The 22915-nt window shown below is 37.0% G+C and overlaps 2 protein-coding genes across 6 annotated transcripts; both read left to right on the plus strand.

Annotated features, from left to right (window-relative positions):
- The first annotated feature begins 92 nt into the window (after positions 1-92).
- LOC116303938 (caspase-3) lies at positions 93-8974 on the plus strand. Of its 3 annotated transcripts, XM_031713564.2 has the most exons (5): positions 94-228; positions 808-1085; positions 2295-2426; positions 3773-4243; positions 5704-8974. In XM_031713564.2, coding segments are annotated over exons 1-5 (1236 nt in total). In that variant the 5' UTR covers positions 94-226; the 3' UTR covers positions 6057-8974. The 3 variants fall into 3 exon arrangements, with proteins under 3 accessions (XP_031569426.2, XP_031569424.2, XP_031569425.2); XM_031713566.2 differs by lacking the exon at positions 808-1085 and having other exon boundaries at positions 93-228; XM_031713565.2 differs by lacking the exon at positions 94-228 and having other exon boundaries at positions 740-1085.
- Positions 8975-10853: 1879 nt separating this feature from the next.
- Positions 10854-21572, plus strand: LOC116303941 (heterogeneous nuclear ribonucleoprotein F). 3 transcript variants are annotated; one of them, XM_089040128.1, is made up of 9 exons: positions 10854-11109; positions 12194-12281; positions 12967-13075; positions 13637-13824; positions 14816-14954; positions 17858-18001; positions 18494-18879; positions 19364-19486; positions 20099-21572. In XM_089040128.1, the coding sequence occupies exons 1-9, from the start codon at positions 11005-11007 to the stop codon at positions 20626-20628; spliced, it is 1812 nt and encodes a 603-aa protein (XP_088896254.1). In that variant the 5' UTR covers positions 10854-11004; the 3' UTR covers positions 20629-21572. The 3 variants fall into 3 exon arrangements, with proteins under 3 accessions (XP_088896254.1, XP_031569428.2, XP_031569430.2); XM_031713568.2 differs by having other exon boundaries at positions 10855-11109; positions 20048-21572; XM_031713570.2 differs by having other exon boundaries at positions 10855-11034; positions 20048-21572.
- The last annotated feature ends 1343 nt before the right edge of the window (positions 21573-22915 follow it).

Genomic DNA, 22915 nt, shown 5'->3' on the forward strand with positions numbered 1-22915 from the left:
TATTACATTGTCCTTTTTTTACTTGAATTACGTCATGAAACGTCACTTTTTTAACATTGAAGTTGGTTAAACTCATTAAGGAGGATGCGGTGATGTAAATCAGATATATTCGAGGCATTCTCTCATTGTGATAAAGATTGAAAGATTATTCAATGGCGTTGACGATGTCTTCACAAGATGTTATAGCCGGCCTCAATGAAGTGGACGGAAGACCGAATTTAGATAAATGTAAGAATTAACTCACATTTTCTTTTTCCATTGGTATTAGTGAATGTTTATTTATTTTTAGATTTTTCATCTTCATATCTTAATTAACTGAATTATTCATTGCTTCATCACACCTTACTTGACACGTAGTGTTCATATTTCGTCTTTCACTGACTTTATCTTTTTACTCTAAGCTAGCTTTAACTCAAAACTGATAAAGATAGTTTTTACCGATTGAGTTTGTGTGCGTGTTGCAATTTTTAGTGGAATATTTTCCCATATATTTTTGCCTGACTCCGTCATGACTAATTTATTTGTTGCAACTCATGTTATTCATCTTATCCAAATATCTAAATCATCACCAAAATTATCCAGTACCAAAATACTCCCCTCACAGTTTCAATATCGTAAATAAAGTTAAATTTTAGGAAAAAAATTTTTACATGAAAATATAGAAATACCGAAATTTCCCCTTGGGCAGGGACGGTAGAGACTGGTACTAGTGACGTCATGGTACTTCCACCATATTTCATTTTTGGGTTAAACAAAGTATAAAGCAGCTGAAAATCTCACGAGAAAAACTCATTTTACTACTGTAAGGATGGAGCAAATACACCGTGATGCCCTCAGAAGCCATCGTCGGGCTTTAGTCCAGGACTTAGAGGCGTCTAAAATAGCATCAAACTTGTATGGTACCGGGATTTTTGATGAGTTTGATAAGGAGTCGGTGAAGAATGCTGGTACTAATTCAGAGAGAGCTGAAAAATTGCTGGATATTTTGCCCAGAAAAGGTCCCAACGCCTTTAATGCTTTTTGTGACGCTCTAAAGGATATTTCACCACATCTAGAGCAGCTAATAAACCCAGCTACGAACGAAGGTACGGTGATTTTAACGCTTAGCTTGTTGTACATCAAGTAACAGAGGAAGAAGTATATTTTTTGATTGAAATCTGTCACTCGTTGTTTCTATCAAAACACCACAAATACCTGTCGAAACTTACAAATCGTACAAAATTTTCTTTAATACTGCAACATACGGTATTTTAACTCTAGCTTAAAGATTTGCGTCAATACTTGGAGTAAAACTTGGCGTCTTATTGCTAAGGGAATTTTTTTCCTGTTGACCCTATGATTGCATCACATCCGTCACTCTTTCTCAGAAACTTGGAAGTAAATACGTATACCTCGATCCTGCTATTTTAAGCTCATATTGTATTTACTCTAGCATTTGTAGAAAAAACTTAACAATCCTACAAACCAACAAGATTAATTATTTAATATGATTTTATTTGCGTTTACAATTATTTCAAAATATTATAAATTACACTCATTTCGTACTGTGTTAACATTACTAGTTTATTTAACACATCATAATTAGAATTTATTTATATACTTTGGATTTCGATTTCAATTTCATCTTGACTATTTAATATAATCTTATTTGCGTTTATAATATCTCAAAATATTACGAAATAACACACTTAAGTACATTATACTATTAGTTAATTTCAATACATCATTAAAATTCATTAAGATATACTTTGGTTAATTTGAATCCTTCAAACCAATTGATTTTATTTTTCATGGGAAGAATTGAATGAATTTAATTTTAAGTATAATTACATTAAGCTTACATATCATGCGTGTATTGGATTGGAAGGTGCTCGGATCACTAGGCTTCAAGTGAGCTATAAATTAATTTTTGATTGCAAAAGTGAGTTGAGTTTGCTTGATGCGTTGTTCTCTCCCTTGCCACAAACATTTTTTCTCCAATTTCTCTAGTTTCTCTCCCTTGTGAAAACCAACACATGAGTTGAGTTTGTTTGAGGTGTTGTTCTCTCCCTTGCCACAAGGGGTTTTCTATAGGTTCACTGGTTTTCCTCGCTCCCTAAAAATCAACTTGTGAGTTGAGAGTTGTGCTTGGTTACGTTTTTGAGTTTTAACGTTAATATACATTTCATGCAAAAATGAGAATTGAAATCTATATTATTGTTTTTCCACAACACACTCTTAAACTTATCGTAAGAAATATATTTTGTACTTGGAAAAATTGTAAACTCAGTCTACTTTGTATGTTTATTTTCTAGGTAAAGAAGAAGAGACTGATGATAGAGTTACACGCAGCTCGGTACATCCCCGGTCTGTAGCGTCAGTCACCACTAGCAGTGGTGCTATCGGAGGAAAAACTCCTATCACAGCAACTGAAGATGGACCAACAGGTAACCATAGCAACTGAGTTCCCACCACTACCCTTTATAAAACTACTATTATTAATCTTGTTTTCTGATTGGTTGGAGGCCTGTGCATTATGAGAGCACAGAGCATGCACTTTCTTGTTCAATGTAATTGGTCATTTTCGTTTCAAAAATATAAACTCTCGCTATTATAATTTGTAGCTTATAAAAGAAATAAAAACTTGCTTGCTGTGGTGTGTGAAGTATTATTAAGACACTTGCGGAATTGCAGAATAGAGAGAATAAGAGAAAGATATCAAATGCCCTTGGCAGGAATTGAACCCATGTCTTTGGTATTCTAGTCCGATGTGTTAACCACTACACTACGAGGACCAAGCACGCTGGTAACGCAGCCGGAATATGAAATGTAGGATATTTGTGAGGATCCCAGAGTGATATTTGCAGAATTGCATAAGACTCAAGAAGTGTTGAGAAGCAATTTGCTGTGCATTGTGGTTTTTCTCTCATGTTCTCTCATGTTCTGCCAATCCCTGTGTGCCTTATGACTGCACAGAGCGCCCGCCCAAATTTTCTATTTCTTTGAGCCAAGTTGCCCAATATGGAATAGCACCCAATTAAAGCTCTCTCTTTTCATCACATTTTTCCTTGTCACACATCCTGCATGTTGTATTACTATGTAGTAAGGAAAGCACTGGTGACATACATGTTAAATACATTACTTAAAAAAAGCTGTCTTATTTGTTAAATATATAGAGGATATTACATGGGCGAGCAGAGATACGAATTTTATCTTCAAGTGTTCAATAGCGCAGCGCGCTGATTCTAAAAATAGCTTAAAGATTCTGACCAACATTGCATTCTGTTTAACCGCTACGAGGATTATACGAACCGATTTTATTATTTTTACTTAAAGTTACGATAATAACCCATGTAAACTAAGATCAACTGCGATCGGCTGTGAAAATTATCTGCTGAAAGTAAACTTGTAAGTTTGTTTGTCTGAATTTTGCCTTTGTCTTCGTTTTTATGACGTCACGGCTGCGCTGAGCTATTGATATCTCACGAGTGAGCACAGGGAATGAGTGAGATATCTAAATTGCACACGAGAAGATAAAATTCGTATCTCCAAGCGGCCATGTAATGTTCTTTTTAGTACAGTATATAGATATCAATGTAACTTAAATAAAACAAAGCCAAAAAATTCTTTATTAAGTAAAATAGCAAGCCAATTCAACAGCGATATCTCCACGTGTGAAAGATATGGTATCTTCCACTGGTGAAAGATATCAAGTTTCTGACACTAGAGAAAATCTGGTATTTCATCAATATCTATATAATAATTAAAATTAACAAATTGCCTTGTTTTGTAGAAGGTGACAATCCAGATGGTGGACTGAACATTTTTGGTAGTGGGTCCAGTCGGTCAAGACCGTCTGAATCCATTGACATGAGAAGCATGTACAAGATGGACAAAAACCCGAGAGGCATGGCCATTATCATCAGTAACAAGACCTTCTTGCCGGCATCTGGCATGCACAGGTACCCGCGTAACGGCACAGACGTAGATCGTGATGCCTTAGAGAAGGCCTTCAAAAATCTGATGTTTAATACTCTTGTTTATAATGACCAAACTGTCCCTGAAACGCAGAAGATTTTCAAAGGGTTAGCTACTAAAGACTACAGTAATGAGAATGCTTTGGTTGTGTGTATACTGACTCATGGTGAAGAAGGAATCTTGTATGCTACTGATGGTATGATAACGATCAGAGAGATGATGGGATGGTTTAAAGGATCAAACCTTGTCGGTAAACCAAAAATCTTCATATTTCAAGCCTGCCAAGGTAAGAATTTCCTCCTCTCTCCTCACTTCCTCCCAGCCTCTTTTTCTTCTCTCCATTCCTTAATAATTTTTGTATCAATACCCTGAAACAACCTCTGGGCTGATCAAAATCATGACATGGCTAACTCACAGACTGAACCCTGAAACAACCTCTGGGCTGATCTAAGTCAGGGCATGACTAACTCACAGATCAAACCCTGAAACAACCTCTGGGCTGATCTAAGTCAGGGCACGGCTAACTCACAGATCAAACCCTGAAACAACCTCTGGGTTGATCTAAGTCAGGGCACAGCTAACTCACAGATTGAACCCTGAAAGGACCTCTGGGCTGATCTAAGTCAGGGCACAGCTGACTCGCAGATTATGAACCCTGAAACAACTTCAGGGCTGTTCTAAGTCAGGGCATGGCTAATTAAGCATGTTAGGTTTTGCACAGAAAAAGCCTCCAATCAAGGGAGAGATCTGACAAACTCTACTCACACATTATGCCTACTCCAGAAATCAAACCTGTGAGCTTAGAGGTGAGAGGCGAGTGCTTTTGCTGCTACACCACCCTTGATTCAATAAAGGCTTTGCATCATCACCTGCCGACACCCTTAATACAGCTTGGGCTGCCTGTGGTTGGATGGTAGAAAAATAACATCCCTCTTCAGAAATCGAATTCTTTCTAATGTGAAATGATTGTACAGTATTATGTTCCTGTTCTGTAACATGGCTGCTGCCACGTGATGGTGCAAAGCCTCTAAATGTACTACTCCCCCAAAGCTTAAGACACACGGTTCAACATTGCACGCAACATTGCACACAACAGAACTGTTGCAGTGTGTGTCTATCCCTGAAACTTGTTGCACACAACATTGCATGCAACAAATCAGAAGTTGAATCCAGCTCTACTCTTGCAACATTGCATGCAACTAATCTCATGGTGTGAACATGGCTGCAACATTGCGTACCACATTTTGAAATTTCAAACCAATCAGCTTGCAACAAATTTATAATTGCTGTCCAAATTTCTTAGCATAGCTTGCTGACACAAGCAGTGTTGCATGATTTTGTGGCAATGCACGGAAAGCAATGTGGGAAGCACAGGTGGCGTAGCGGTGTGAGCGCTTGCCTCTCATCAATGCAACTCGAGTTCGAGTTTCGCCGGATTCAGTGTTGTATATGAGTAGAGTTTTTTAGAGGGTTTTCCGGGTTCTCTGGCTTTCCTTCCTCCGCAAAAATCAACTCCTAAATTCCAATTCGATCACGGAATGAGGGCCACAGGTTTGTTAGCCACTGGCTATTAAGCGCTACCCTCGTGAAAAAAGGATGGTTTAATGTGTGTCACCCCATGTTGCACCATGTATCCGCAGCTTAATTCTACTCCCTTCCAGCCGAAACCTTCAGCCTTCACCCCATCCTCCCCTCCCTAGTCAGGTTATAACGACCACTCTCTTCATTTCCTTGTAATTTTTCCAGGTCATGAATACATGGATGGTAAAGATGCCACAGATGCCCCGCCCCCAGACAAGCGCGTCCAGATACCTGTGGAAGCAGACTTCTTGTATGCTTACTCTACTGTTCCTGGCTACTATTCCTGGCGAAACTCTGTCAATGGATCCTGGTTCATCCAGTCGTTCGTCGAGGTCATAAACAAGTACGCCAAAACAACAGATCTGCTTACAATGATGACTAGGGTGAATGCTCTTGTCTCGACATATCAGTCAAGAACCAACGACCCTTACTCTGACCGCAAGAAGCAGATTCCAAGTATCGTTTCAATGCTTAGGAAAGATTTTTACTTTTTTCCTGACAATCTCATTGATAGTTAGGCAATATTTTGATATTTTACTTGTAATTGTTGACTTGATAAATAATGAATGCTTAATTTAGCTGATAAAATTCCGGGGGGGGAGGGGTACTCCCCTATTTTCACTATACGGGTACATGCCGCCAAACAGGGTATGGTTTTCAGCGATTCTACTCTAGGGCAGGGTATATAAAATCACGCTCTCTCCTCTCTGGAACAGGGTATCCATTTTCGCAATACCTGAACATGGTATGATTTTCAGCGATCTTGCTCTGGAACAGGGTTTGAATTTCAGCAATTTTTACTCTGGAACAGGGTCAGGGTTCAGAGGGCTCAGCGGCACATCCCTACCCTAAACGGGCAAGAGTACCCCCCCCCCCCCGGGATAAAATTAATGTCATGACAACTAGCATTTGCTACAAATTCCAGTGAACCATGTTTCCATTTTGAGGAAGAGCTTGAAAGCATGTTTTCAATATCATTTCTCATCAGTCATTACTTTGTTTACTCAATTTTATGTGAAGATTTAGACTTAGAGTGGTTTCCATTAACCATGAAACAAAGTGTACTAATTAGTATATGTAATAGGACTCCATGCTGTCCAATTAAGAAATAATTGGATGAGGAAAATTCCGAGGACTTCCAAAATAGGATGAGGGCGTAGGCCGAGTCCAATTTGGCAGTCAGAGGAATTTTTTGAGTCTAATTATTTCTTGATTGGGGAGCATGAAATCCCATTACCTATTAATTATATAGCTGCCTAATTAATCCCATATCAACAAGACCTGTCCAATTAAGAAAATAATTGGACAGTTACCTATATGGGATTAATGAGAAGCTGTATAATTAGAGTGTAATATTAGTCACAAAAAGACAATAGAAAACAAAAGAAACCTGTTTCACAGGATGATGAAAACCACTTTTCCAATTCTTCTTGCAAATTTTTTGTCTCTGTTTCCGCTGTTCTGGATTTTGAATTTGTATCACCAAAAACATGCTACCAGAAATATGTTGTATTTTTCTGATGAAAACACCATTCATTGGGATCTGTAGTAAGACTAATAAAGTGTTAAATAATATCTATTAATAGCCAGATGGCTAACACGAATCAAAAGAGGCATTCATATAGATTTGTAGTTTTATATCCTTCCAATATTTTTCTCTATTGCTTATTGCAAAATTCCTTGTTTTGTGGCCATTAATTTCTCAAACTTTACATCCTTAATCAGTTCCACACATAATTATTATCTAGATTAGAGCATCTATTAGTGGTTCCAGAAAATATCCATTCCACACCACTTTTGGAATTTCCAATTTTCTTCCATGCAAACCATACAACGCACACACCCCCCCCCCCCCCCCACCTTGGGAATTACCCATTGCCTCAGCAGGGTATGGATATTTTCTGGAACCACACAATGCCACTTCTTTGCATAACTGAAGTCAAAATAGGACAAATTAATCAAAAAAAAAAAAAAAAAGATAGGACAAATTAATCAAAAAAAAAAAAAAAGATAGAAATGAATGGCTGCTTCAAGAGGAATTTTGCAGGACCACAGTTTTTGCTAGACCTTACTGTTTGATTTACCTTAATGTATGACTTATCGAATTCAAAAAATATATATGTTTTTTAATGTTTCCAGCCCTTTAGTCTATGGATTTTAAATATTCATTGAGAAATAGTTGATGTATGGATAAAAACGTGCAAATTCCACCTCGGAAGTTACAGCATTGCAGCATCTTCCTATCTTTGAGGAGTATATCACAGTTTACTAATGACTTGTAATTTGTTGATTGATGAAATGGAATCAAAAGTTGTGTAGCGGTAGTACAGTACGTGTATGCTCATCTATCACCTCTGTGGTCTTGGGTTTGATTGCTGTACTCTGCATCACATTCTAGCAGAGTTTTTTAGTTAGATCTCTCTCTTGATTTGAGACTTTTTCTCCAATTTTTTTGGTTCAACTCTCTCTGCAAATCCTAACATGCTCAATTGATGGTTTTCATGGCGGCTATGTTGGAGGAACTTAACAAAAGAATTGTTTGTCCTCCAACATGGTTGCCATGTCTTTTGTTATTTAATTCTCTTGGGAACGGTTGAAAACCATCAATTCCAATTTGATCTGTGAGTTAGTCGTTCCCTGATTTAGATCAGCCTAGAGGTTGTTTCAGGATTTGATCTGTGAGGTAGCCGTGCCCTGACTTAGATCAGCCTAGAGGTTGTTTCAGGGTTCGATCTGTGAGTTGGCCGTTCCCTGATTTAGATCAGCCTAGAGGTTGTTTCAGGATTTGATCTGTGAGTTAGCCGTGCCCTGACTTAGATCAACCCAGAGGTTGTTTCAGGGTTCTATCAGTGAGTTAGCCTTGTTTCAAGGTATTCTAGCACCATCTTGTGACTGTATCTAAGATTTTGATCAAACCTGCAGTTTTACATCTAAGATTTTAAATCTTTTTGAAGGTAATAGGACACCTGTGTCATTAAACTTCCCCTGGTGTAAAAAAAGGAAAACAATTCAGGGAGGGGAGGGTCTTTTAAAAAATTTCTCTGTGAGGGGGTATGGATAATTTCTGGAAGTAACACATTTAAAAAAATTGCAAAATTTTGAATTTGATGACATTACACGTTGGTACTCTATACTTTGTTGCAGATAACATAATAATTATAATTATAATTTAATTATGATGTACATTTGAATTTGATTACCTTGATTCATTTATGGTTTGAACTTATTTTTACTAAATTACGTTTTTCATTTTGTGTGTATTTTCTTTTGAATCCTAGAACTTTGTAGCATTTATTCATTATACTAATTATTAATTGATGCTATACTATTGATCTGAATATAACTAAGAACATCTGTAACTGTAACATGCCCTTGTTTCTAACATGAAAGTGAGGCAGATAGGTCAATGATAAAATAAACCCATTTGTTTTGTGAATGTCATGTCAAATCATTATAACTTTAGGTGGCAACAATTCAGTGGGTCATAGGAGTGGATCCAGGATACCTTGAGGGGGGGGGGGGGGGGTAAGGGAGGTGCACCATCCAGGATTTTCATTTTAGGAATGTCAAGAAGATAGAAGTGGAAGAGCAATCTTGCTGCAGACAAAATAGCTATAAAGCTTGATTTACGACAAACTATTGAAAGTACATCAGTATATCTTACTACTTAAGAAATTGAAATAATATCTTTTATATTTTCTGATTCTTGGAAAAGACACTTATGTGCTTCTAGTATACAGTGTCAAATAAATAGAGGATATTACATGGGGGCGCGGAGATACGAAATTTATCTCCGAGTGTTGAAAAGATCTCTCACAAGTGAGCGCAGCGAACGAGTGAGAGATTTTCAACACGAGAAGATAAATTTCGTATCTCCAAGCGCCCATGTAATGTTCTGTTTATTATATAATTATCAATGAAGTACGTTTTGACTTTTTCAGGCAATTCTTTCCTTGTATTTTTGAATAGCCATTGCAATGGTGTTATTTTCACAAGTGAAAATAACATGTTATTTTCACGTGTGAAGATATCAATTTTTCGAAATAGAGAAAAATAGATATTTCATTGGTAATTATATAATAAATTAATTTATGTTTTTGTTAGGAGGGATTCCACCCCAATAATCCCCTGGGGGGGGGGGGGGGGTACTACCACCACAACTTTGGTAAGGGTGTGCCGCCAGGACCTCAAAACCCAGACCCTATCCCAGGCCTAAAATTTTGATTTTACATACCATACCCCAGACTAAAACTAAGAATTGTACACCCTATCCCAGACTAAAAGATGGAAAAGACGGTTTTACAATCAATTGCAATCAATATTTACTAACATTTTTATTGTTTTTGTGTCGGCAGAAAGCGTAGCCTATTCGCCGGACAAAAACAACCAAATCGTTAACCCTATCCCAGACTAAAATGATACCCTATCCCAGACAAAATGTCAAAAAATGATATCCTACCCCAGACCTAAAATTAAAAAAACCATAATAGGGTGGCACATACCCTTATAGTAAATATAGGGGAGTACCCCCCCCCCCCCCCCCCCCCCCGGGCCAATAATGCAGTAGATATAAGCTGATCTAGCTGATTAAGTCCCAAGATATCAGGGTATTGATAAAAGGTATATTTAAAGGTATTGATAATGAAAAGTTGGGAGCAAATGAATGCTGTTCTCTTTCTCTTTTAATCTATGAAAGTAGAGAATTAAAGAATAGTTTTAATAGATGGAACAGGAGACTGAATATCAAAAAGGAAGGAAATGGTAAGAGATGGTATATTGGAAGATACTAAAGGAGAAAGAAACAAAAGGGGAAAAGAATAAAAAATTAAGCAATAACATGGGAAAGAAGTAAAGGAAGGAAGAAAAATAAGGGAAGGAACTGGAAAAAAGGAAAGGAAAGGAAAGGAAGGAAGGAAGGAAGGAAAAATGAAAAAGGGGGATAAAAAAAAAGAAAGGAAGGAGGAAGGAAAGAAGGGAGGAAGGAAGGGAGGAAGGAGGGAAGGGAGGATGGAAGGGAGGAAGGAAAAAGATAAAAAAGAAGGAAAGGAAGGAAAAGAGTGAAGGGAGTTTTTTAGTAAAAATGAAAAGGAAAGGAAGTAAGAAAAAAGGAACTTAATGGGATTAAAAAGATTAAAGGAAGGAAAAGGAAAATGGAAGGAAAAATGAAAGGAACAAAAAAAAAAAAAGAAAAGAAAAGAAAAGAAAAGAAAGGAAAGAAAGAGGAAGGAAGAGAGGAAGGGAGAGAGTCAACAGTCTCTGGTCTACTCATTTCTCTAGTATTGGTCACCCTGTGTTATCTGCGGGGTGTTCATCATCTGCACGTGTTCAGTCAGTCAGTCAGACAAAGCGCGCCATATTGAGTGTTTTACGACTGCATCTGACCTTCCATTATCTTTGTTTTATTCTAATTCCCAGCCAGTTTTGATAAGCCAAGCTAAGTATTACCTGACACATCTGCCGGAAAGAATGACAAGTGAAGGAAAGATCGAATCTGAGGTGGGTAGGGCCGCTTTGAATCCAGACTTTGTGCTCGGGAAGTTTGGACTCAAAATGGCGTCTCATGTCGAAGCGGTGAGCTAAAAAACCCTAAAAAACTCCCTTATCCTCTAAAATACAATTCTTTTTCGATAAAAAATTGTGTTTTAAAGATTGTTTTATCGACCAATGTGTAGTAAACAGGAAATATGACTTAAAAATTACCTAAATAGTTCGGCATGTTCCGCGTCGTTGGCGTCCAGAACATTAATTGTTGAGTCGTTCCTGGTTGATTATTTCGTTCTTACGAAAATTATCCCCCAAGTCATTCTCAGATATTTTTAATTCCTTGAAGCGGTTAAAGAGTGATTATGGAGTATGACCTAAGCTTTGCCAACCTTTTTAGTCGTTTGAATACAAACTTCCGAAGGGAATCAAAATGATCGAAAGTTTGACTTCGTACTCTCAAATAAGCTTAGAGTGAAGTCATTTAACCCGTGGAATAGATATTAGACAATAATTATAAAACAAAAAAGAAAAGATTATGAATATAAAATAACAAATTTATATAATATATACTTATTTATCTATAAAAACATATTTGTAAAATAAATTAATAGCTCAAAACACGAGTCCAGCTCTTCACACTGATATAATACTATATTAAAACTATACAATTATTATTAAAATCTAAATATTTCTAAATTTCCGCTACATTGGCGTTAAGATTAAAGTCATTCAAGAATTCATTGTCCATAAAAAAAAAGGGGTTCTTGTCCCCCTGACACACATGTGTACTGACTTAATTATTTCAAAAGATAATCGAGTTCTAATCCATGTTATAGTACTTGCATATGTGTCCCCTGTCTTCTTGGTTAATTTCTCAGTAAGGTGCTTTAGAAAAATCTGGCATTCTGCCCCCATTCCTCCATTTGTACCAAAAACTAAGGGCGTAAAAGTTCCCATATCGACATCGATAGATATTAGACTAATAGACCTTATTAGACCATAACTCCATCGTTTTCTTTTGTGTCTATTTGACTATTACACGTTGACTGATAATTTTTATTTCACGGTTTAAATGCCTTCACTCTATAATGGCGTATGAGATGTTGAGTTAAGAATGGTTTTATATTCTTTGACGTTTTAAGATAATCAATACTTTGTGTTGTGTTTTTAGATGGAGGGGTCATCTCGAGAGTATGTGGTCCGTGCAAGGGGTCTGCCCTGGTCAGCCACCCAGGAGGATGTATATAAATTCTTTAGTGGTAAGTAAAGACTTAACAGACTGAAAATACTCTCTACAAAATCGATTCTGATTGGACAAGAGGAGTACAATTAAATCCCAAATTGCACTCTGTAGAGTCCCAATTAACTTGCTCAATTTTGTTGAGCGTATCATAAACAAAAAATTGCACAATCTTTTCAACAATTCGGAATTTGTGGATACTCATGATGTTTTGAAAGTTCTTAAATTGGACTTTCCTAAAATTGAATTGTACTCAAGATCGTGCGATTTCCTATACCAAGTTAGAAATATGTTGCAACAAAATAAACATGTTATATCAGCTTGCAAAATTGTATTACTAAAGAAAACAGTGCATGATGTAGCTAATGAAAACTAACTTCAAATAGGCCATTTTTGAATTATTGGTCAAATATCACTGTGTTCCTTGATCGCAAATAATGATAAATTCAAGAATGCACAATTTCAACAATACCAGCACTTTGAAATTCTATTAACCTTCGCTGGGATGCATAAATATTCAAATTAATTCCATGTGAAATCAAGGCTAACCCTGTACTACAGCGAATTTGAAACTGGAGCATCAAAAACAGGTTCCAATTTACTGCATTTCCAAATTTTTGCTGGTATGAAGTTTAAAGTTTGCAAACAAATTTCATTTTAACGATCGGAAATTATCTAAAAAAAATCGTATTCCATATTTTTAGACTGCAATATTATTGGAGGTCAAAATGGAGTTCATTTTACTTTTGCTGTTGATGGAAGACCAAGTGGAGAATGCTTTATTGAACTTGCATCAGAAGGAGATTTGAATACGTAAGTAGCTCTTATACAAATTAGGGGATGTTAAACATAATACCAGAATGAATTTATCTCAGTACGAGAATGAATTTCATACTGTATGTACATGATAAGTTTTGCCAGAATGAGTTCAGCTCTGATTGCATGGCATCACCATCTTGAAATGTCTGATAGGCGAGGTTTGTAGTGCAGTTTCATTCTGGAATGAGTGTTTATTTCCACATTCCCTTGGAGCAGAATGAGCATTAAATTCAGACATGAAAACTGGGATGAACTCATTTCGGAATGACCGCAGATGGTTTAAATGGAGGCCTGTTCATGTAACATGATAACATTTACATTTTAAATGGTAACACATGTGGCCTAGTTTGTTTAGATATCTATACCCTTCGTAGGAATAACTTAAGTACCTTGAAGTTAGGTTTAGGGTAAATATTTAGAAAGAATTCGTAAAAATGACTTCACAGGCTTCAAGTACCTCCAGTTCTTCACATCCATGTGCAAAGCAATAATTCCCCATGACTTTGCATTGAAAACATTGCAATCTTCAAAAATAAAACTTCGTTTTCTTTGCAGTGCTCTTGAAAAGAACAACCAGCACATGGGAAAACGATACATTGAAGTGTTCCGCTCCAAGGCCGAGGAAATGGACTGGGTGATCAAGCGCATGGGACCCCCACAAGACAAGGACCTTGAGTCTGTTGTACGTCTTCGTGGTCTGCCATATGGCTGTTCTAAGGAGGAGATAGCACAGTTCTTTACAGGTAAGCTTGAAGTCTGATTATAATGTTTGAAAATCTGCATGCTTAGATTATAGTATACCCCAAGTATAGCCTGGAAGCTTTTTTCTGTCCCCATTTGGTAGTTGTCTTTACAAGTTCTCAGTTTCATTAAGCATTTTTACTTATTGAAATATTCTACGATGTAAGTTTATGATGTAAATTCTTGACCCTTGCCCATCCCTTCTCTCAAGTTATTCTTTCTAAAATGTTGTTGAATATTTTTTATTTAAATGACATTCGACCTTGGATGTCCTAGCCAACCTTGTCTGATTGAGAAAGTCCAAAAACATGCTTGAGTGTGTGGCCTTAAAATGTTTCTGCAAGCAAGTTAGCTCTAGGTCGTCCGCCAACATCACGCTATTCCTGACTTGCATAGCCATTCCATGTGCCCCTCCTGGAAATCAGCTCTAGCTAAATCAGCTAAATAAAGTTATACCTACCTACTCTTCCTACCCTGCCTACCTACCCTACCTATCTAACTAGCAAAATATAGTGTCTTGGTTCTCGGTACTTGCCTTGCCAGCCTGTAGCCTTTTGACCTCAAAGTATCAAAATACATTATGATTACTGAGTGAGAACAACCCACCCCTCCCTTGCACTAAGCCATTGATAGACAGTTGCACAGATGAATTCACACCTTAGGAGAGCATTACAAGTACCGAGAGAGAGAGAGAGAGCAAGCGTGAGCACAAGAAACAGGGATCAAAGAAATTGTTCAATTCAAAACCATGAGTTTAGTGCTATGGCTCTTGGAATTCAATGAATTGAAATGTATGACAGAATTACGAGGGATAGAGTGTATAGCAATTGAGTAATCTTGTTTGCAGAAACATTGTTGACAGGCAGTATCCAGCGTCCCCTCCCCGCTAATGTTATCACTGGTTATCCATACTTATTAGCAGGGTTGTAGAAAGTTGTGATGTAATAACCATTTCCTTTATGATTGTCCCCTTTCTTTGCTGGTGTTCCAAAGGGTTGGAGATTGTACCAAATGGGATTACCATCACATTAGATGAGGAGGGGAAGACAACAGGGGAAGCATTCGTGGAGTTTGCTTCACCAGAAATAGCCGGGCAAGCCATGCAAAAACACAAGGAAACCATTGGGCACAGGTGGGGAGAGGAAGTGGTACGGGTCAGGGACCCCAACTACAGCTGTACATGTATTATGCAACCGTGAAGCGTGATGTGACAAATTTGTTTTCATAAGTTTTCAGGGCCTGGTTGTATGAAGGGTGGATAGAGCTATCTGACAGATAAATCCTTATCCAGTGGATAAATTTATTGAATTACAGAATCAACTTACACCTACTTGCAAGAACATTGTCACACGAAAATAGAACATAAGTTATTTAGTGGGATAGGAATTATATTAAAAAACAAAAGAAGATCACTGAAGCTGAACTTTGCTTTTGTCTTTTAATGTATTCCTTTCTCACTAAATTACTAACGTTCTAATATCATATGACAACATTCTTGCAAGTAGGTGTATCCACTGGATGAGGATTTATCCATTAGGTAGTGCTATCCACCCAATGTACAACAGGTCCAAGGCATTTAAAACATGTAAAACTTGATTGTTTCCCAAGTGAAATTTAATTTGTGGGTGCAAATGATTCCAATTAAGTTTCATCTGGAAAATTTCTAAGTTTTACGTCGATAAACATCTGAGAAATAAACTAATAAAAACAATTTAATACATCATGCTTCATGTTTGCTCTCAAATGGTAGTATATCTTGACCATGTTACTGTGTGAATATTCAAGTTGTGTCAGATCACTCTTACAAGGTTAAGCAATCACGATGGGGTGTGAAAACAATGCATTCTAACTTAAACGAATCAGAAGCAAGCATCTAAGACAATGTTTTGAATAATCTCAAGCCATCAATAGCTGTTGGCCGTGGGAAAACTTTAGTCTTCAGTTGCTCAGGGAAGCGGTGATTTTGCATAGAATATTCATATGGAATCAAAGTGTTTGTATATCCTGATGCTGAAATGAGGCAATAAATAAGTCTGCAATCAAGACCATAGCAGTATTGTACAAATTTAAAAGTTGGGATTTAAAGTCTTTCCTCCACATCGTTATTGGCTAACTTTGTTTTAAAACATGTTCTAATTGGTCGCTGAAACATAGGAGTTAGTCAACCGGAATGTGCATCTTTGGCGCATGGCTCTTTTGAAATCAGATTGTGGCTGGCTTATTTTGAAAGTTAAAAATCATATGATTTATGTTTATATTTAGATGTTGGTAAAAATATTTAGTTTGACAGTTTTTGTGTTTATTAATCCATAATTTGATAAAAATATAATTAAATTCAAGGGTATAAATTTTATAAATTAATAATAATTATAAGGACCTCTTAATGTCTTAATAATTACTGATAATTTTAATGTCTTTATAATAAATGATAATTTTAATGTCTTTATAATGAATGATAATTTTAATGTCTTAATAATAAATGATAATTTTAATGTCTTAATAATAAATGATAATTTTAATGTCTTAATAATTAATGATAATTTTAATGTCTTAATAATTAATGATAATTTTAATGTCTTAATAATAAATGATAATTTTAATGTCTTAATAATCAATGATAATTTTAATGTCTTAATAATCAATGATAATTTTAATGTCTTAATAATAAATGATAATTTTAATGTCTTAATAATCAATGATAATTTTAATGTCTTAATAATTACTGATAATTTTAATGTCTTAATAATCAATGATAATTTTAATGTCTTAATAATCAATGATAATTTTAATGTCTTTATAATAAATGATAATTTTAATGTCTTAATAATCAATGATAATTTTAATGTCTTAATAATAAATGATAATTTTAATGTCTTAATAATCAATGATAATTTTAATGTCTTAATAATAAATGATAATTTTAATGTCTTAATAATGAATGATAATTTTAATGTCTTAATAATAAATGATAATTGCTGCACTCTTAAAAGTCACCAGTAATATGATTCTTTCATAAGAACAAATTATAAGTGACTTATTTTATTTGTAATGTGGGAACAGTGTTTTGATTGATTGTATGGTATCATAACATTAACTTAATTACAGGAGGAAAATATTTTGCTTTATGTGGATGATTTTTTTCTTTTAAACCTAGTCTCTTAAAATCCTAAAATTTCCAAACTAAACAACATAAAATGACTTGGTGTTTGTATATTTAACCAGCTCTACGCTCTTGGACAACACATGATTAAATAAACTATTATTCTTATTATTTAAAACCACTATAAGCAGTAATAGCGTAAAACAGCACATACATTTTTTTTTACTAATAGATTGTGTGCCACTAATATAGAATCACTTTAGTTTGTGTCTAACCAATGTATTTTACGAGCTGCATAGTTAGACTCGTAAATTGTCTGGTGTTCATTGTAGTTGAAAAAAATTAATGTACCCATGTTGTTGATAAATATACATATGTAAATCCTTTAAATGAATAATATTTGTTGTAGATGTAATGTAATGTTTTCCCCTTAAATACCACTTGTCATTCCCTTGTGTATTATTTCTTTGTTTGCCAGTGACACTTAAGAAGATACACTGATATGAACGAACAAAAGATTTAATTTCCAAGGGAATAACATGATCTGAAATGAGAAAGCATTTCGCATGAGCTGAACAGATTAATGACAACGTTAATTTGGTTGAAAAAGTAAAAACTTCTTTTAAAAAAAAAATCCTGTAAGAAATGTGAAAAGTTTGAGGTTTTTTTTTTTGCCCAACCAGTTATCATTTCTTTTGTGATTTCTCAATATTTCTTACTCATGACCTTAACAGTTTGTGTTGTTGATTGTATTTTTTCTTTCTGTGATACGTTTTTAATTTTAGTAAATAATCTTTCATACCATCTTTATTTTTGAACCTATTTATATTTCTATCAAATTATGTTTTTTACCATGCACATAGCACAGAAATAATTTATAACTGTTTCATTGTATATAGGTATTGATTTCCCCCTTTATACCACTATGTTATTAGGTACATTGAAATCTTCAAGAGTTCTAAGTCAGACATAAGGTTTGTTACTAAACCCAAACCGCTGATGTCAACAAGACCTGGTCCTTATGACAGAATGGGTGGCTTTGGGGGGCCACGATTTGGACGTGGAGACTATGAGAGAAGGTTAGTTGAGTAATGGTGTTGTCCTCTGTATATTCTTCACCCTCTTCCTGAAAAAAACGTATTGCGTAGTTCAAGAAATTATCCATACATCCCTACCAGAGGAATTTGGAAATTGTATTGGGGGGGGGGGGGGGGGGGTTCAAAGAAAGAACAAAATTACAGAGTTTGAATGGAAGATAATTGGAATTTCCGGGGGTAGGAGGGGTGTGCAAAAAAAATCCTCTGTGGGGAATTGGTGTTATGGATAATTTCTGGAACTACTACACATTCACATGTATGAGAGGGTAGTCAGTCCACAACAATAGCATGAAAAGCAGTTTGAAATAGACCTTTCCCAAATTTGCTTGACTGATCACGAAACTTCAAACCATTGTTTCGTGGTCATCCAAGTGAATTTGTGATAGGTCTATTAATTGACAACTGAATGTGAAGTGCCTTTGATCATATCCATTTCACTCTAATAGATGTATGCATCTCTTGTTTCTTTCCTAGGTACAGGGGTGGCGGACGAGGTAATTATGGTCCAGTCTTTGGAGGTGGATACAATGGTGGGGGCTTTGGCAATGATTTCAACAGCTATGGAGGTGGTGGTGGTGGCAGAGGCCGTGGAGGGCGTGGACGAGGCGGACATGGTGGTAGAGGAGGTGGTGGTGGGTTTGGATTCTCTGGTCATAGTTCAACCGGCCACACTGTCTCAATGAGAGGGCTGCCGTTCGCAGCAAAAGAAACAGACATCAAGCAATTCTTTGCTCCCTTGAATCCTGTCGACATCAAGATCAGGTGGGGTCCTGATGGACGCTGTTCTGGAGAAGCAGAAGTGGACTTTGCCAGTCATTCAGATGCACAGGCAGGCATGTCTAAAGACAGACAGTCGATGGGTAGGTCAACTGTTAGTTTAACGCACCTATCAATGTTAAACCCCGGGGGGAGTGGGGTGACCTCAGGGGAATTGACATTATTCAATAGGGATATTAAAAGATTACGAAGAAAATGGATAGATTTGGTAAAAATATGACATTTTGATTATAACTGGTGATATCTGTAATATTACATTTGTTATCATGGCTAAACGCAAGAGCCTCAAAGTAGCCCTAGTACATACAACGCCATTTGAATTATGGTATCACTTTGATAGCTAATCAATTTAACCAAAGATTCCTTGGGGAAGGCTGTGCTGGATCGGCAAACAAACTTTAAATTGCTTTATAAGGTAAAAATGGTTTGGGATATGACATAAGTAATCCAGCAAAAGTTATTTAAATGAAGAAAGTCCAAATTTTTTTGCCATCCAGTAATATCCGACCAAGATAATAAAAGTAGCAAGTTTAATTATACATGTGTTGAATAATGTGTTGTTTTCAGGTCACAGATACATTGAACTCTTCCTGAACTCTGTTCCTGATGGTAGTGGTGGTAGTGGATGGGCCCAGCCACCGAACCGAGGGAATGATAACCAGCAGGTTGCAGTAGGAGGAGGAGGAGGAGGCAAGTACTGATGTTTTACAACCACCACTCCCTGTACGGGGCTCTTCCATGGGGTTCCCTCCACACGCACTACCACTACATTCTATATTTACAACATACAACACTCAACCCACATTTTGATTTTTACGGAGGGAGGAAACCAAACAAACAAATTCTCTGTTGCTCAGAGTTAGCCTTGATTTTCAGGGCTCAAAATAGGAAAAAAGGTAGCTTGCCATAGTAAAGGAGCATGCTAAAAGGAGGTCATTCCAGTAAATTTTGCATTCCATTTTATTATTCATTGGGCAGTGCATCATCATTTTTGCCTGCCAAACCTGAAATTTGGCCTGTCATTTGGCCATTGGCAGGCCGCTATTTAGAGCCCTGGATTTTGTGCAAATATTCATGCATTCCAGTGAAGGTCCGTGGAATCTTAAAGCGTTTGTATTGTTCCATGATCGAAATGAAATTTAAAAATGGGTTTTGTTTGAATTAAAGTTCCCATGACCATGTGAGTACTCCAGATTCTTCTGCCAAGCTATTTAAGCTGGCTATAATATTATTTTCAATTTTTTTTCCCAGGCGGGAACTACAACAACACTAACATGAATTATGGCAATGCTGCTTCTGCAGGAACCTACAGCAGTAACACAAACTACACCAACTTCAGCAACACTGCAAGCACAGCTGCAAACCAGACATATACCAACCAAGCAAACACTGGAAACTTTGGCAACCAAGTGACTGGCAGTTTTGGGGGGCAACAGACAATAGCCAATCCAGCACAGACCAATATCGCCAACCAGCCATTCAACCAGAGTGCTAACACGTACACAGCTACCCAAAATACTGGGAGTTTTGGGGGGCAGACCAATACTGGGTACGGACAGTCTGGGTATACAAACTATGCCACCCAAAATACTGGGTATACAGCACCACAGACTACGAACTATGCCACCCAAGGAACTCCCCAGGTACAAGCAACCACGCCATTCACCCAGGTGCAACAGCAACCACAACAACAGCAACAGCCACAACAGCAACAGACTGGGTATACAGATGCTTATGCAACGACTGGCAGTGATTCATACTTCGCCAGCATGAATCAAATAAAGCAGGATCCTAGTAACCAAGGCAACGCTATGACGTATACTGGTTACTAAGGGCAACCACTATCTTTATTAGAGACATTGGATTGTTAGAAAACTAGAGCTCTTGCAACAGGACTTTCTTGAGGGGAAAAACGTGTATTCAAATAGTGCTGGGGAAAAAGTTATATTTGTATGTAGAGCACTAGAACAATTTATCATTGTAACTAAGATTTACTACTCTTCTCAGTAGACCCAGGCAGTTGCATTTCAAATCGACCACGTGATGCCAGTGTTGTAACATGTGGACAAGGTTTTACAACACGTGACCAAAGCGCAGTCAAGTTTTAAACTTGTTCATGTGGTGGTATAGCAGTGGTATCACGTGGTCGATTTGAAATGAACTTGCGATTAGCATAACAGACGCTACGAAATTCATTACTGCCTGGGTCTACTGTTAAGATCGGTTGTAAGAGGTATGTACCTTGATACTAATGATTCAAAGAGCACATTAGATTACATTAGAGCCAATTTCATAATAGAGGAAATGATACCGCAAACTACGCGCTGTGTTTGGATGAATTACTGAAGGACAATGTAAGCCATATCAATGTTACAGCATGTCGTATCGTGTACGTGCTGTAACTCAGTACCGTATGTTTCCCACTCGTACGATAACCATTCTTATGGGAAGCCATTTCAATGTTACGACATTTCGTACCGCGCATGTGCTGTAAGCGAGTACTCGTACGAAAATCGCTCTACGATGGTTGCATCAGGACATTTAGTACAAGAACTTCAAATTTATAATTACTTATAAGACATGATAAAAAAGCATCTTAGAAGGACGTGTAACTCAGACAAATTTGCTCTCTTTTCTTTATTACTCTCGCGTTTATTCTTTCTTTCCTTAACGAGAATTTTGGAACGGTTTTGTTCAAAATTATTTGGCTTGTTTTGTTGTTTGTTTTTGTTTTTGTTTTGCTAACATTTTTAATTAAACGATTCGTTATACTGAAGTTGGTGTGTCACCTTTATTCTTTTATATTCAAATAGAGTAAAGACATTTACTGCAACTTTCATAAACATGCCAACCCTGTGGCTCCTTGGAAATGACGAAAGTTACGAAGTTATATATATATATAATAATAATAACTTTATTTCAAGAGGGTAAAACACATAACAGATACGCAAGGTACTGATAAACTAGTGGCCCTCAAAGATCAAATGTTTAAGATGAACTGCTCTGTCAAATTTTTGTCAACAAGTGATATTGATGTGACGCCCGTTTTGTAGATATTTGTATTTTTTATCGTATTTTATCGGTTGTCAAAGGGAGAAACTCGAAATTTTCAAGCTAACAACCTTAGTTCTCCTTGTTAATGGGGGATTGTATTATTGACTGCGGGGGGGGGGGGGGGGGGGTACCCCACTATATTAGCTATATGGGTAGGTGCCGCCAAACAAGGTATGGTTTTCAAGGATTCAACTCTGGAACAGGGTATATAAAATCGCGCTCGCTCTGGAACAGGGTATAGAGCAGTTTTCGTATGACTGTGAAAAGCTCAGTGCCGTAAGCGTGACGTGCCGTGACCGTTATGCTTTCTAGAATTTTAATTGGCTGATTTTTTTCACGCGCAATGTGATTGGTCTGGCATTGCCGTGACCATGGCGTGACCGTGTCCGCGCCGTGTTTATGCCGTGTTCCGAGTATTTGATTGGATGGAGAGTAAATTCTCGTGCAATGTGATTGGTCTGGCGTATCCCTTGCCGTGTCATGGCCGTGCTCGTGTCGTGAATTTTTCACAGTCATACGAAAACTGCACTATGAAATCACGCTCTCTCCTTTCTGGAACAGGGTATCTATTTCGCAATACCGGAACAGAGTATGAATTTCAGCGATCTTGCTCAGGAACAGGGTATGAATTCCAGCGATTTTACTCTGGAACAGGGTCAGGGTTCAGAGGGCTCAGCGGCACATCCCTACCCTAAATGGGCAAGAGTACCCTCCCCCCATGGGTTGCCCTGAAAGCAACCCCGAACTTTGTGTCCGGAGTTGCATGCTGAAATTTGAGTCGCTTCCGGTCAAAAACATGAAAGGTAACGACTGGTTTGGTTTGATTGACGGCAGCGAAGCACAGAGTTTGCAGACACAGAGTTCGCATGTTTATGAAAATATTGCAGTAACCCGTAAGAAAAGTGGTTCATATACATCCATGAAATGATGTCATTCGCATGACGATGTATCTTGTCTCGATATAACAGCCTAAACAATATATTGGTGAATTTTTCTCTTGCAGTCGCTTTTTAAAATTATCACCTGTCCAATAAGGAATCCCATTCTTTCCAAATCTTGAATTCA

The sequence above is a fragment of the Actinia tenebrosa genome, unplaced genomic scaffold (assembly GCF_029948245.1).
Source record: "Actinia tenebrosa isolate PJP-AT-01 unplaced genomic scaffold, QUT_ActTen_1.0 PGA_scaffold7__59_contigs__length_16204524, whole genome shotgun sequence".
NCBI classification, from domain to species: Eukaryota; Metazoa; Cnidaria; class Anthozoa; order Actiniaria; family Actiniidae; genus Actinia; species Actinia tenebrosa.

Excerpts from the sequence above, each read along its gene's own strand:
- LOC116303941 (XM_031713568.2), top strand. The coding sequence starts at position 11,005 with ATGACAAGTGAAGGAAAGATCGAATCTGAGGTGGGTAGGGCCGCTTTG. Across the intron at positions 11,110-12,193 it reads TGGCGTCTCATGTCGAAGCG|ATGGAGGGGTCATCTCGAGA; the intron begins GTGAGCTAAAAA and ends TTGTGTTTTTAG. Across the intron at positions 14,955-17,857 it reads AAGGAAACCATTGGGCACAG|GTACATTGAAATCTTCAAGA; the intron begins GTGGGGAGAGGA and ends CTATGTTATTAG.
- LOC116303938 (XM_031713564.2), top strand. Across the intron at positions 2,427-3,772 it reads AACTGAAGATGGACCAACAG|AAGGTGACAATCCAGATGGT; the intron begins GTAACCATAGCA and ends CTTGTTTTGTAG. Across the intron at positions 4,244-5,703 it reads CATATTTCAAGCCTGCCAAG|GTCATGAATACATGGATGGT; the intron begins GTAAGAATTTCC and ends TAATTTTTCCAG.